Source organism: Jaculus jaculus, chromosome 6 (genome assembly GCF_020740685.1).
Source record: "Jaculus jaculus isolate mJacJac1 chromosome 6, mJacJac1.mat.Y.cur, whole genome shotgun sequence".
Lineage (NCBI taxonomy): Eukaryota > Metazoa > Chordata > Mammalia > Rodentia > Dipodidae > Jaculus > Jaculus jaculus.
In genome coordinates, this window is record NC_059107.1 from 160,900,203 (window position 1) to 160,915,342 (window position 15,140).

At 56.0% G+C, this 15,140-nt stretch overlaps 1 protein-coding gene across 1 annotated transcript in view; it reads right to left on the reverse strand.

Annotated features, from left to right (window-relative positions):
- Positions 1-813: 813 nt before the first annotated feature.
- Sult4a1 (sulfotransferase family 4A member 1) overlaps positions 814-15,140 on the reverse strand; it is a 34,329-nt gene continuing 20,002 nt past the window's right edge. The window contains exons 5-7 of the mRNA XM_045153033.1: positions 13,332-13,426; positions 5,278-5,416; positions 814-2,229 (exon numbers count right to left, since the gene is read on the reverse strand). Of these exons, the coding sequence (XP_045008968.1) occupies positions 2,117-2,229; positions 5,278-5,416; positions 13,332-13,426 (347 nt within the window). The 3' untranslated portion in view covers positions 814-2,116. The remainder of the gene's footprint in view (positions 2,230-5,277; positions 5,417-13,331; positions 13,427-15,140) is intronic.

Sequence of the window (15,140 nt, forward strand, 5' to 3'; positions counted from 1 at the left end):
AACAGGAGCCCGAGTACCCAGAAGGCTGTCATTCCTGCAGGGAAAACAGTACCCCAGACTTTCTTCCCACAAGACTGGGGAAGATGGACCTAGGATGTGACAGCCAGGAAGTCACTCTCTACCCGCCACACCAAGTGTGGGGACCCAGATGCAGGCCGAGGCTGCAGGGGTGAAGGTCCAAGATCCAAACACCACTCTTTCCCCAATTCACTCCTTCCTTCCCCCACCCTTCCTATCACTTCTGTTTATATGAGGTCAAAAGTCAACGGAGGGCTGGAGAGATTGGCTTAGCAGTTAAGGTGCTTGCCCATGAAGTCAAAGGACCCACGTTTGACTCTCCAGATCCCATGTTAGCCAAACACACAAAGGTGAGGCAAGCTCAAGGTCACCCATGCCCACCAGGTGGTGCCAGCATCTGGAGTTCCACTTCAGTAACTGAGGCCCTGGTGTGCCAGTTCTCTCTCTCTCTCACCCTAATAAAAATCATATATATTTTAGAAGTCAATGGAGAAGTAGGGGCCCCAGCCCTCGGAAGGTTTCTGTGTGAGTGACATGGCCAAATGCTGCCTCCTCAATCCACTGGGCCATTTCCTCTGCACCTAGCCCCAGGCCCCTTTTTCTCAGTGCTGATTGATGGTCATCCTTATCCTGGCAGAGCCTCTGGTGCGTGCTGCAGCCTGCGAATGCTGGCCTACAATTCCTAACACATCAGCACTTTTTCTTTGGCAGGAGCAGGGCTCACGCTCTTGTATGTCCCGCAGCTGCAAGGACCCCCAGGGGCCCTTCTCCACGGGCCAGCACACACGTCACACAAGCAGGGGAGGCGTCTTTATTAAAGATGCAAGCAAGCACAGAAGTACCATGTGTAGTGCTCAGGAATATCCGTACAGTACTAAAAATAGAAAAATAGAAACAAAATTTCACAGAAGGCAGTCTCCCTCCCAGACACACAGAAAAGACGTGGCCGCACCCGTTGTACAGCCACATGCCCGGCCAAGCTTCTCCCCAGACCCAGGTCCGCCCAGACCTGGCCCGGACAGCCCACCGCAGGCCCTCCTGCAGCCTGAGCCTCCCGAGAGACAGGCGTGGGTCTGCACAGTCCCTTACCCCCTGGTGGTCACCCACCTCTCATCTAGGCTGTCTGGCCTTTACTTCAGCCAATTTTGACCCAGAAAATGGAGTGGGTGGAGGAGCAATAGGCACCCAACCTTTGTTCCCTGTGACGCTGGGCGCCAGGTGCGCGAGCCAGGCAGGATGTTGTCCCCGCACGCTTCCCCCAGCTGAGAGGCTCGGGCACGGCTGGGGCCCGTGGAGGGACAGAGACCCTCAGCTCTTGCCAGTAGGAGTACGTCACTGCCTCGGGGAACAAGAGGTAAGCATGTAGCAGATGCCACTTCTTGGGGTTCGGTGAGCTCACACTGCACCACCTCCACACGCCAGAGCCGCCTTCGCTCTATGCGCCACCTCAGGCCAGCTTCCCTTCTGGAAAGTCCCGCAGGTTCTTCTGCACTGGGCTTAGACGGCCTGCTGGAAGAGCCTCTCTGAAAAGGATCTGGGACAGGTCCTGATGGGTGCTAGGAAGGTCACAGAGGGCCGAGCGCCACAGGCTAGACCAGCCTCCTGCTCCCCTCCCCTGCAGCCTCCCATCCTGTGTTCTCGCCGCGATCTCGGAAGTGAGGGGGCACGGCTGTGCCTCAGAAATGACCACAGAAACACAGCGAACCCCGAGATCTTCCTACCATCTGGGCGTGGCTCGCTCCTGCGTCCCCTTGGAAAGGAACTTGAGTTTGGTTGACTGACATTTATTTAGACTTCCAGTGAAAAGCTCTATAAAATACAGCAAGAGAGATGGGTGTACAGGGCGGACACTGGAGCCACCTGTGGTACCGGCCACCAGAGCTGCGGTCTCAGACGTGTGCAGGCGTCGAACGCCAAAGGGGAGGCAGCTGCTCTGCGGGGCGGCGTCACACTCCTCAGCTCTCTCCACCGGGCTCATCCCCCCGCTGTTCCCACGCGGCCTCCAGAGTGTGTCCGGCAAGGAGTAAATGAATGCATACAGGACTTAGCTAGGACAGCGTCTGGGGACCGTGAGCATGCAAGTTCGCGGTTTCTGTTATTATAAATAAAAGTCAAATGTGAGGTCACACTTCCCCATCTTCTGTTTATACACCAGGTCGAACTTCTCGTTCATGGAGACGGTGAAGATGTCCTTCCAAAGACCAACTCTTCCTGCAACACAGACCAGAGCACGGCGGCTGCACCCACTGCTGCTAAGCAAAAGGAAGCCTTGGAAACAGATCTGGAAGCTTTCAAGCAAGCAAGTGCCTTTAACTGATGAGCCGCCCACCCACCCCCAGCCCGTCTGGAAGCTTCCAGATCTATTTCTGGACCACTCTTGAACTTAGCCTACGAGGCTATGGGGTGAGATAGGCCACATGAGCTACCGGCCACCTGGGCCCCACGATGTTCTGAAACTCCTGCACGTGCTAGGCTGACACTGCAGCCAGCTTCCTCGAGCCTGGAGTGCGGGGGTCACAGCCCCCTCCCGCCCCTTACTCACCAGGCCTCACGCGGACCCCACCGGTGGCCCACAAAGGAGGGAGTTCACTTCACTCCCGGCTGACTCTCCAGCACCCACAACAGCAGTAGCACTCCGTGGGGCTCAGTAAGCCTCCCCAGAAGCGAGTGCTGTGGGCGGAGGACAGTGCTCGGGACTCACTCCCAGCTCTAGAGCACCACGGGGTCCTGCTGCTGGGAAGTTGGGGGGAAAAAAGGAAACTCCATCCCAAGAGCAGGAAAAACTGTAGCAGCCAGCAGGAAGCCCTCCTAACCTGACGGGGGTCAAGGACCAGGCTGTGCAGAAGCCTGCAGTCTGCCCAAGAGTCCCATACCCGGGCCCAGAATGTCTCCCCCTCCCCTGGCTGCTGTCCTCAGCTGGTTAGAACCAGACTCCATCTGGTAGCTCCAAGGGGCGCTGGGCCACAAGGTAAGGTGCAGACACTGGGCTGCAGGCTATGAAGTTTAAAGGGAAAAAGAGCAAAAAAAGCCAACAGAAGCTGAGCCCTCATTTTCCTTATAAACTACAGAAATCTTTGCTTGGTCCGGTCCAACAGTAACGGGTACCCCGCAGATTTCACGAGTGGGGCGCCTCAACTTCCCACCTGTGGGAGCAGCAGCCGGTCACGGACTGACCCTGTGCTTTTGAATAAGACCCTTGGGGACAAAGCCTTCCTAAAGAATTATCTCACTGTCAGAGTTCTGATGACTCTGGCAAATGCCTTTTGGCTCTTATTAGCAGTTGCCCTTGTCCCGGCAGGACCTCAGGCTGCTACCCTGCAAATGCCAGGCTAAAATTCCTGACACATCAGGACTTTCTCTTCAGTAATGAAAAATTATCTAGCAGTGTCGAAGGGGAAAAAAAAAATTCTTGCCGCCCTCTGATGATACCAAAGGGACCAAATTAGAAGCTTCTAGACCAACCACACTATAAATCTATTCTTCCATGATTATGATTATTTTTCTCGGCCGAGAGCTTGCTGAAGGAGTAACCCACCTGGTGTAGGGTTTGGAATCAAGACAGTTTATGCTGTGATATGAACCAAATGTAAACATGCAGCTGGCTCCCCAAGCCCCTGCATTCTCACCACCTCAAGGCGATCTTCAGAGCACAGAGGCAATGTGCTAAAAGAAAACAAAACCACAGAACTGAAACAAAACAAAACCAAGGCAGACAGTGACAAAACAAAAACAAATGTCTCCGGAGGAGCGTGTGGGCTTGTGGCATGTCCCAACACGGTGCCACCACACACAAACCTACGCGGGGCTGAGGAGGTTGTGGACAAGGAGAACGAAAGACAACAAAAGCACAACAGAAAAACAGCAAATAAACTTTAAATGATAAATGCTGGTGAAGATGTAGCCGGGAAACATGCCACAAGGAATCTGCGTTTGGGTAGCTTCCTCCTGTAACAGCACAAGACAATCATGCACTTGACCCTCAGAAATGCCACAGGCCGCAGTCAGCTGGTTCCTGTTTGTGTTATGTGTGTGGGAATATATGTGTGCGTTTGCATGGGAAGGCCAGAGAACAATTTGAATGTCATCTTCACGGTCTTTCATGGGCCTGGAACACAACAATTAGGCAAGACTAGCTGGCCAGTGGGCCCCAGGGAACCTCCTGTCTCTGCCTCCTCTGTATTGGGATTACAAGAACATGGCACCGTGCCTGGCATTTTAAGTGGGTACTGGTAACTGATCTCAGGTCCACATGCTTGTGAGGTGCTATAATGACTAAGTTATCTCCTCAGCCTCCCCCCCCCCACCCCAGCTCATTCACAGAGGAAGGCCAAGAAGCGAGGATGATCTGGGGCTGTTCAAGGTCGCGTCCTGGGAGGCAGCCAGAATACAATTCGAGACCAGCTTTTGCTGTCCCACCTCAGGTATGTCCCCTCCACCCTACGCTGCTGCAGAAAACAGATCTACAGGTCCAGAGCCTCTCCCGTGAACCTCCTCAGCCCCAGAAGTTTCCAGTTCACACAGCTAGGAACTGGTTTCGAGCCTCCACCATGGGCCATACTTACCCACAGAGGTGTGTGACATGGCCACCACACGGAGGGGGGGTGGTCTACAGCACCTGAACTGCTCACTAAGCAACAGCACATGTCACATGCCCCTAAGGGCTGGGAGTGCCACCTGGTGGCCCTGAGTGGACTTTTGCCCGAAACACCCCCTTCTAAAGGCTGCCTTCCTTCCTGCCAACTGCCTATTGCTGCCAAGGGTACCTGTGTGCTATGGGCCACCTCCATGCCGCTACCCACACTTGCCTGCCCTGAGCCCAGGCCACTGGTCATCTGAGCCACCTGCTCACACCCAGGAAACCCTCAGACAGCATCCTCTGGGTGAAGGGAAGCCAGGGTGTCTCCTTACATGGGACCCATCTTCCTACACCTGAAGCTCACGCCCAGCCTTATGCTGTGAAATGCCCTGGCACCATCCCCTGCCCTGGGTCAGCTCTGTAGACCTCCGATGCTGGCTACGATGGGAGGCTCCTTCTGAACACACCTTGCTCAGAACCTGAGCCCCCATGTGTCAGATGCCACGTGTGGGTGGCCAGGCCCTACCAGCGTTCCATCACCCAGCACTGTCAGCAAGTGACCATCTTGTCCAGGCAAAGTGGAAGGCAGAGGTCAGCAAGAGCTGCTGCCCGAGGAGAAATCAGTCCAGAAACGTCTCAGGTATAGACAGGGAGGCAGCCGGGAGGAGGGCAGGGACACGTACCCCGGCCCACAGGCAGAGCCTCGGCATTGCAGCACTGGTCCACCAGCTGGTGACAGTGCTCCACCAGGGACTCCAGCTGGGCCTTGTCACAGGACACACCCAGGAATCTGGCCAGCTGCTCCACCATGGTCACCAGATCCTGGAAGACAAGGACAGAGCAGAGCGGCCCATCAGAGGTGGCGTGGTGCCTGCAGTGGGGGGCTGAGGGCCGGCTGGGGATCACACCTGTGGCTCCTTCCCTCACATTCAGGACAGCCCCTCCGGAAACGAGCTGGGGGGCTAAGACACTGCAGCCCTCGGCTCCCAAGCTGCAAGTGTGGGATTCAAACCCACAACCTTGGAGGGGAAATGGGATGCAGATTTGAGGTCTTGAGAGCGGTGGTTCCCTTTTAACCATCAGCAGGAAGGCGGAATTCTCTCTACTGGAAAGCTCTAGCTGCCACCAGTACTGGGCTCTGCTGGCCCTGCAGGTCCCCAGGAGGCCCAGGCCCGCTCCACCTCACGTGCCAGAAGGCAACAAGAGGAAGCGAGAACCTACTATGGAGCTTTCTTGCTGGACAGACTCCAATATGCCCATGATTGAAGATGAAACATCACTGATGCCACAGCCAAGAGGTGCACACCCATGCTCCCCAGGGCAGTCGCTTCCTCGCAGGGAGGTGCCGAGGAACCTCCTATTCCCAGCGGATCCCTAAACTGTCACTCCCTAGTCCCCAGGCCTGTTGGCTGCTGCCTGGTTCATATATGAGGAAAATTCCGGAGGCTGTTTCCTCTCCTGGAGGCTCTTGTTCAACTGCTCTAACCTTAGCGGAACAACCTGACGAAGGCTGGTGGACATGTCTGTGCCACTCTGGATTCCTGTGGCATCTGCCTGGCAGCCTTGATCTTGTGGTTCCCATTTCTGCCTCCATGGCCTCCCCAGGAGTGGGTAAGCCCCAGGGCTGTGTGCAATGGGCTAATCAACAACCATGTCCAGGAGGGAGTGCAGGACTAGACAGGTCGTCGTACATTCCCTACCATCAGGAATTCTGATTAAAATCAACAGAGCACAAGAGAGGAACGATACTGGCCTTCAAAAGAGATGGCTGAGGACAGGGCTGCGGTGGGCAGACACAGCAGCCAGGGCGCCCCACAGGGCAGCTCGGCGTTGGCTCACCACCCTTCTTGGAAGGCGCACGTTAGCGGAGCTGCTGTGGTTACCGGGTCCACGAATCCCTGTTCTCACTGCTGTGACCCAACACCTTGCAAGCAGCAGCTTGGAGGAGAAAGTGTTTATTTTGGCTTATAGTTCCAGGGGACACAGCCTGTCATGGGGAGGCGGGAAAGCATGACGGTGAGAGGCAGCCAGGTAGCTTTGTCAGGCAGCTGGGGTGCCTGGGACCCTGAAAGTAAAAGCTGCAATGTCTCTGAGCTTTGCTAGCGACCAGAGGGGAAGCTGGCTTCTCATCTCCTGCCTGAAGGAGTTCCCTAGATCTGTTTTTCCACAAACAACCTGAGACCCTCCTGGGGAGGAGGTCCCCTTTCCTAGAATTTAAGTCTGATCCAGACATTGTGGTTGGTCAAGTTCAGCCCCCAGTTCAGGGTCACGGCTGGCCTCTTCCTGAGCCAGCCCCCAGCCTGGACCAATAAACTCTCTCTCTGGCTCATCTGAGGCTGAAGGAAAAGTACGGTTGTAAATATGATTATGAGGGAGGACCAGCTCTCTTGGCTGCTGGTTCATGGCTCCTGAACCTGCAGGTTCTGGTGAGTCTCCCTTGACCTCTAGCTCCTCCTGCCCTCACATTTCAGGAGCTCTCCATTCGTTCTTTCTTTTTTTTTTTTTCTCTCTCTCTCTCACTAAATCTCTTTTCACATCTCTTTTAGGCCTTTATGGGCTCTCAGACCACGTGGATGTATTCATTTGGTTTTGTACTTTTTTGAATAAATAATTTAATAATTATCGTTTTCAGTTTGGTTTGCCTAATTCTTTGGTTAAATGAAAGCACGAACCTAGGGTTCTTGAACACCTAACACTCCATTTCAACAGGAGCAGTTGGCCACATTGCATCTGCAGTCAGAAAACAGAGATGAGGGGCTAGGCTATAAAACTGTAAGGCGCTCCCCACCAGTGACCCACTTCCTCCAAGACTCCACCCCCTAAAGGCTCCACAAAGCTTCTCACACAGCACCGCCAGCTGGAGACCAAGAGTTCACACACGTGAGCCCGTGGGAGACACCGCACATGCAAGGCACACGGGGTGGCACACAGAAGTGAGTGGCTCACTGGCCTCTCTAAGAGTCACTTTCCCTGTGACCAGTACTGGAGCACCTACCCTTGGCACCTCACACTGTGTCACGCAGCCAGGCCCACTGTGGGGATCAAGCCCCAGCAATGTCAGGCACACATTACCAGTGACAGATCACCCCTTAGGATGACTGTGAGGATGAAGTGGGTGATGTTCTGGGGCACCTTGGGCATGAGTCACACTCGGCCTTGGAGGGGCAGTGGTGAGGCAGTAGGGCATTAAGAAAGGTGAAGGCTGGGGAAGGCCCTGGGGTATAGGCGGTGGGCATCCAGCCCTAGTGACCACTCACCCTGAAGAGAGCAGCCAGACTCATCCTGAGCTCCCGGAAATGCAGGCATCCCCTCAGTAGGAAGGAAACATCAACTCCTACAAACATAACCTCAGCCCCCAGGCCCCATTAGAAATACCCTAGACCACGTGTGAGGTTGCTGAAAAGAAAACAGACACGCCCATGAGAAGCTGACATTGCCTGTACCGGGGGAACATGCCTGAGCGTGTCCCCCACGGAGCTTGTGCTGGAAGCTGGGTCCTCGGCGTAACGCTATGGGAATCTTTAATAATAAAACAAGCGGCCATTGAAGCACTGGCCTCAGAGGAACCGTACATCTCAGTTCCGGTGGGATCCTGAGACAAGCCTGACGTGGCACGGCAAGCCCGGTCCGCATCCCTCTCTGGCCTCTCGACTGCCACAAGTCCATCCACCATGACGTATGTGATTCACCTCGCCAAAGCAAGACAGCGCAGGCACCATGGCCCTGAACCGCCAAAACCGTGAGCTAGCTACATCTTTTATTTCCTCACAAAACATCCAGCCTCGGGGATATCATTATAGTAACTGAACACAGACAAATGACACTGACCGGGGAATGCCAGCGAGTCATGGGACAAGGACTCCCCTGCTGGCCCAGAAGCTCCAACAAGCACAGGCAGGAGGCCTCGACTCGGGCTGACCGAACACGGTGCGCATAAGCACCGAACGAGATGGCCTTTGAGGGATGGGGATAAAGCTCCGACAGACCACGTGTTGTGCGGAAAGCATGTTTTCAGTCCCTTACCCACACAGAGTAGTGAGGCTCCAGGAAGAACCCGGGGGCTGCGGCAGGGGACCCCAGCAAGCGTGTGTGCCGCTGCTGGGCTCGGAGCTCTCCTTGTTACCTCCTCCTAAGCAAGCCCTCACCTGTTCCCACCGCCAAGTCACAGCTAGCTGCCAATCTGTCCCATGCCCAGTGTCCCAGAATCTCCACTCCAAGAACAGAGCAAATCAGCAAGAGTGCATGTCCACACGACCAGGGAGGGTCCCCGCAGCTCTGCTCACAGGACCCAATGATGCCGGCAGCACCAAGTGGATACACTGGCACAGTGGCAGTGCAAGACGTGCAAAGGGCACACCCCTGCCACATGAGAGATGCCTCATTGTTATCTCGCTGCACCCGGGAAGCCAGGTGTCTCGGACACACAGGACTCCATGCTGCGCTGAGTTCAAACACAGGCAGCACTACATGATGGTTTGAACCTGAAACACCCCCATAGGCTCCTGTGCCCAAGGCTTGGTGCCCATGTGGTGGTGCCATGTGGGGAGGTGGTGGACACATCAGGAGGTGAGGTCTAGCTGGAGCGGGGAGGTCACTAGGGGTGGGCCATTGAAGGTCAGACCAGGTCTCTGGTCTCCTCTCTCAGCTTCCCGTCCCCAGTGAAGTGAGCAGACCCTGCCACACGCTCCAGCCTCACCACACGGCCAGTAGCAGCAGAGACAAGAACTATGGGTGTCACTGTCTGAAACCATGGGCTAAAATAAGCCTTTCCCCGTGACGCTGCTTCTGCTGGATGCTTTGTCACAGCGACACACAGGACACGGACACAGCAAGCCAGGGTGGGAGAGGGCAGAACGGCAGCTTCCCGTGGAAAAAGTTAGAACATTCTGGACGTGCTGTAAGTAAACGCTGCCAAGCTGTGTGCTGCGATGGGTCTACTTACCATTAACCAGTGGAAGTTACCCCCACAGCCAACACCTCCAGAGACACACCGAGAGTGCTGACGCGTGGGCAGGCCCCCACAGCCGCGCCCCATCATCTCCCGCCACGCTAGGGACGGGTGTCACCCCTACTCAGCAGCCTGGGGAGATCATGGAGTCGGGCCGAGCCATCCGGTGTCCAGACTCCTCACCAAGGAGCACAGCAGAGCCAGGCACAGCCCTGGCTTCCCTCAGCTCTGCAGAGCCCAGCTGAGAGGTGCAGAGGAGGGAGTGTGTCCGGCTCAGCTGGGTCTGTGTGTGAGAGAGGCCCTGGCCAAGGCCCACTGCCTCCTGCTTCCTCATCTGAACCAGGCTGAGGAGGGGACTCAGGGACTGCCGGAAGTATCACAGCAGTAGACACACAGACAGGCTTTCCTGCAAGCAGAACAAGCCCGAGAAGTTGATACATGCAAAGGCAGGACCCCCAGATCATAGGGCGTGGTGCCCAGGGTTCCTCGAGTGTGTAGATGGAGCCAAGGCCCGCCCCTCCCCCCCTCTAGACGTCCACCGGCTCTTTGCACAATTGGGTCTGTAATCCACCTAGGATCCTCCTATGGGTGTGGCATGAAGCAGGAAGTTCTCACTGTCCTGGGGTTCTCAGCCACGAGGGGCAGTTAGTGGGGCTGTCAGTCCAGTGCCCGTCACGACCCCTGCAGCTTCCCCAGTGGGATAGGCGGGTCTCCCTGCTTCTACTGCCGCATGCTTTCTGAGGCTGGCTGACCCCTGACTCTACAGGACCAGCCCAGAGTCACTGCAGAGGGACAGGCGAGGATAGGACACTGGGGCAAGTGGCGCCACGTCACTCACAGCCTCTACCTAGCTCTTTCCCGTCTGGGCTCCGGAGCCTGGCCATGCCACCGCTCCCCCCGTCAGCAACCCTCCCCCCCCCCCGTGAGCACCTCACCTCTACCTAGAGACCTCTCCCGCCATGTTCCCCGTCAGATCTCCAGGGTCACGTCGAAGGCCACCCAAGGCTGCCTCACTCTCACATGTCAGCTCCAGCCCACACCGACTCCTGTGCCCGCTGGACTCCACCAGACAGAGCGGGTCATGAGCCACTGGCACAACAGCCCTTATAGGATACGTGAGCAGGGCTCCTCTGCAGCCCAGGCCTCTGAGCCCTTGGGGACTGTAATACTGGGGGCCAGATTTCTGAGCTCTAGAAACGTGACCTATACAGCCCCTCGACTCTCTGGGGCCTCAGGTTTCTCATGAAATGAGAAATTTCATGATGAAAGGGATTTAAGTACAAGGACCAGACAGAAGCCCCATCGGAGTCTGTTCTAGTCGAACCCCGTGAGCAGATACAAGTGACGAGCTGCATTCGAGACAATACGTGACCTGGGGAAAAAGGAAGCCGAGGGAAGTGCGGAGGCCGCGGGTGGGGCGGCCCAGGAGCAGACCTGGGAGAGGCCAGAAGACCCGTATGTTAGGTGAAGCGCATTCTGATCGGCAGAGCAATGCAAAGACCCTGAAACAGGTTCAAGGAGTCACTAGGTGATCAGTGTAAGCTAAGACAGCAGGACCTGTGACCACTGCAGAGGTCTGTCACCCAGGGCCACTCGGGCTGAGGCAGGACATGAGTGACATGTTTTAGTGCCAATGGCTCAGAAGCTTGCCGAGAGGACTTGATGGGCAGCGAGCATGCCACAGTAGGAGGCTGAAGAGACCCAGAGTGGACAGAAAGGTGGGGAGAGCCGAGCTCAGACTGTGACAGAGCTGAGGGCTAGATAAATGGATCCGCGGTTAAAGGCGCTTGCTTATAAAGACAGAGCTGGCAGACGTACGCTGTGAGGCACGTCAGGGTGATGGGCGAATCCTGTCTGAGCAAGGCCTGCTGGTGGGGTCAGCTGCCACAGATTCAGACGTGGGCGGGAGAGGCAGCTGAGGCCTTGAGGGGCAATGTCAGAGCCTGCTCCGGACATGTTAGGTCTGAACTCTCCTTGGGACATCCATAAAGCCATAGGTCTCGAAGAGTCCACAGCTAGCCTGCTGTGCAGGGAGGCCATGCTATTCCAAGCCTGGCAGATGATTGAGACCCCAAAGGAAGGAGCAGGTGAGAAGCGGAGAGGCGAGGCAAAATACTGAAGCCTGGGTGTGCACCATGTGGCCATCTGCTGGCAGAAGGGGGTCAGCAAGAGATGCCAAAGACAAGGAGATGAGGAAAGGGCAGCATCGTGGCAGCCAGACAGAGGAAGAGCCAGGCTGTGCCAAGCACCGCTAGACGGCTGGGTGGCAGGAACCCAACACTGACTATTGACTGTAGCAACACGAAGGTCACTAGGGACCTGGAGCCGCGGGGCAAGGAGAGGAGGAAGGAGAGGAGGAAGGAGAGGAGGAAGGAGAGGAGGAAGGAGAGGAGGGGAAGGAGTTAGAGTGAAATGAAGCCTAGGGAAAGCCACCAAGAGGGAGAGCAGCCAAAGTCAAGTTTACTCCTGGCCTTTTTCTTTCTTTCTTTCCTTCTTTTCTCTTTTTTTTTTTCCTTTTATTCTTCATTTTTCACATTTTTATTAACAACTTCCATGATTATAAAAAATATCCCATGGTAACCCTCCCTCCCCCCACTTTCCCCTTTGAAACTCCATTCTCCATCATATCTCCTCCCCATCTCAATCAGTCTCTCTTTTATTTTGATGTCATGATCTTTTCCTCCTCTTATGATGGTCTTGTGTAGGTATTTTTTTCCTGGCTTTTTGAGGTAGTATCTCACTTTAGCACCCAAGCTTTACCTGGAGTTCACTATGTAGTCTCAGGCTGGCCTCAAACTCAAAGCAATCCTCCTACCTCTGCCTACCGAGTGCTGGGATTAAAGGTACGTACCACCACACACAGCCCCTGGCCTGTTTTAAGACAGAAACTGTGTTCCTCCGACAGGTGTGTAGAGTCGATAACAAGTACCGATTCCACAAGAAGACACGGCTGTGCCAGCAGCAACGTGCTCACGCACAAAGCGCTTTGGGACACGTGCACATGCCGAGGGCGCGCTGGTAATCCCTGCCGTGCAGCGAGGCCTGCTCTCTGCAGCCTTACCCCCGCCCTGTGGAGCCCGCTCACAGCGAGGTGCAGCATCAACATGCTGACCCCCCTCTCAGCCTAGGGCAGTCAGCAGCCTGAGAGCCACCATGGCTGAGGGCAAAGGGACGCAGGCACCCCAGCACGCTGCCCCTGACCAGCACGCCAACAGCAACGGCGCGGCACTGGAGCAGCAGGCGAGTGTGGAGAGGCTTGACTTCTGCTGTCAAGGCAGGAAAACCAGTTGGCAGACTTTCTAAAACGCCACATCAGGGGATGGAGAGATGGCTGAGTGCTTGAGGCAATAGCTTGCAAGGCCAGAGGACCCAGGTTTGATCCCCCAGGAACCACACAAACCAGATGCGCAAAGTGGTGCATGTGTCTGGAGTTCCTTTGCAGTGGCTGGAGGTCCTGGTGTGGCTCCCCCACAATAAATAAAATATTAAAACACCACATCACACGACCCAACCTGGAACTAGCCAGACAAGGCAGAGGCCACGCCCTGGCCCAGAGACTCAGACCCGGTCCCCTCTGTGTCCTGCATGCATCCCTGGGCACAGGGACTGAGCGTGCTTTCCCCCTGCCACCCACTGGGTCTCCACGGATCATGCCAGAGCCCTGGGCAGCAAGCTTTCCCTGTTGCCCAGTGGGGCGTCCAAGGGCAGTTCCAGAACCCTGGACAGCAGCTTTCACCAGCCGGGGTCTCTGGGCAGCCCAGGCCCCGTGGCCAGTGACCCCGCACTCACCCGGTGCATGTCTTCGTACTTCAGGAAAAGCACGTTGGCGTCCATGCGGTGCTCCCAGAACTCTTGCACGTGCTCAAACCAAGAGCCATAGCCCACTGTGGAGACACACAAAACAGCTGCAGAGGGGACCGCAGAGACAAGTGGCGCCCTGTCCCCCCCACAGGCTGCCCTCCTCCCATCCAGCAGCACTGAGGTGGCCCACGGGCCCCAAGGTCAGCGAGCATTGGAGGGACAAGCCCACGGAGGGACCCCTCACCATTCCTGCTGACACACCTTCACCCTCACCCTCACCCACCTCTGGACTCCCTGAAGACTAGACTGGGCGTGAGCGTTCCAAGGACATGGTGTGCACCACAGGACATCAGGGGTACCCATCACGTCACTGTGTAGTGAGTATTCAGTGACAGACTGTGAAGCCCACAGGAAGTGGGGCAGAGGACCGGTCAGTTGCTGGCGGAGTAGGAAGGTGCAGGAAGCTCTAAGGTAGTCCCGGAGCATGGGCCCATAACTTGCGAGTGATCCAGGCATTCTCTGCAAACCCCATAATCTAAAGAAAGGGGGGGTCCTGCAAAGCCCCACAGGCCTGCGCTATACCATGGGCCTGCCTGGCCTGAGCGTAGCAGGCTAGGGCTGGGCACACTCAGGTGAGTGCCTGGCACTATCTGCTGGTTGCATCACAACATTCTTAATGACAAGGACTGATGCACGCCTGTCAATCTGTCAATCTGTCCCGCCCAGTCTGAGCCTGTGGGGGTTTGAGTCAGGTGTCCCCCATAAACTCAGGTGTTCTGAATTCTAGGTTCCCAGCTGATGGGGATTTGGGAATTAACGGCTCCAGGAGGCAGTGTATTGTTGGGGGCGGGCTTATGGGTGTTAGAGCCAGTCTCCCTTGCCAGTGTTTGGCACGCTTTCCTGTGGCTGGTGTTCATCTTATGTTGGCCAGGGGGTGATGTCCACCCTCTGCCTATGTCATTGTTTTCCCCTGCCATTGTGCAGCTTCCCCCTTGAGCCTATAAGCCAAAATAAACCTTGTTTTTCCCACAAGCTGCTCTTGGTTGGGTGATTTCTACCAGCGATGAGACCCTGACAACAACAGAGTCCCTGTGCCACATAGGTGCGGCTGTTGACATAGGTGGACCTCAGTGACATGCACTGGAGGGGGTTCACACTGACCCCTTAAAGGCACAGGAGGAAGCCAGCTGTATGTAAAGCAGGGGTAGGAAAAAGACTCGCAAAGGTTCGCTGCCTGGCCTTGACCTCCAAGCCCCTACAAGCTCCCTGGGTGAGGAGCGGCACCCACCCCATCCTACAGGCACCCCGCTCATACAAAGTCCCCTAAGTAAACCTGGGAAAGGACACTGACCATACAAGCCACAAGAGACCATCTGTAAAAGAAGCTGGAACGGGGGGACCCAAGAGGCCTGATTCTCATGCTCAGCCAGAGCTGAGTCCAGGTAGATGCGGTCCCGGGAAGGGGAAGGTAAGTAGCATACAGAAAGGAAGGAGAAGACTTCCAGGTGGCCGGGGCCCATGGGGGCCACATGGACCCTGAACAGATGAAGCCAGGAGTCAAGCAAGACATGACTGACACTAAGGGGGCAGGAGACTCCACCACCCTGTACCTGCGGGCCCGGAGAAGAGCTGTGTGCAGAGTCTCCCTATGCTAAACCTCTCAGAGAGGGGTCCCTGCAAGGTTCCCTGTTTCTCTCAACACCTCACCCACTCACCCAAGGACTGAGGGAGAATGACAGCTGACCACGGCCCCGGTGAGGAAGATGCCTGTCGTGGAACATGTCCCCACATGCACGT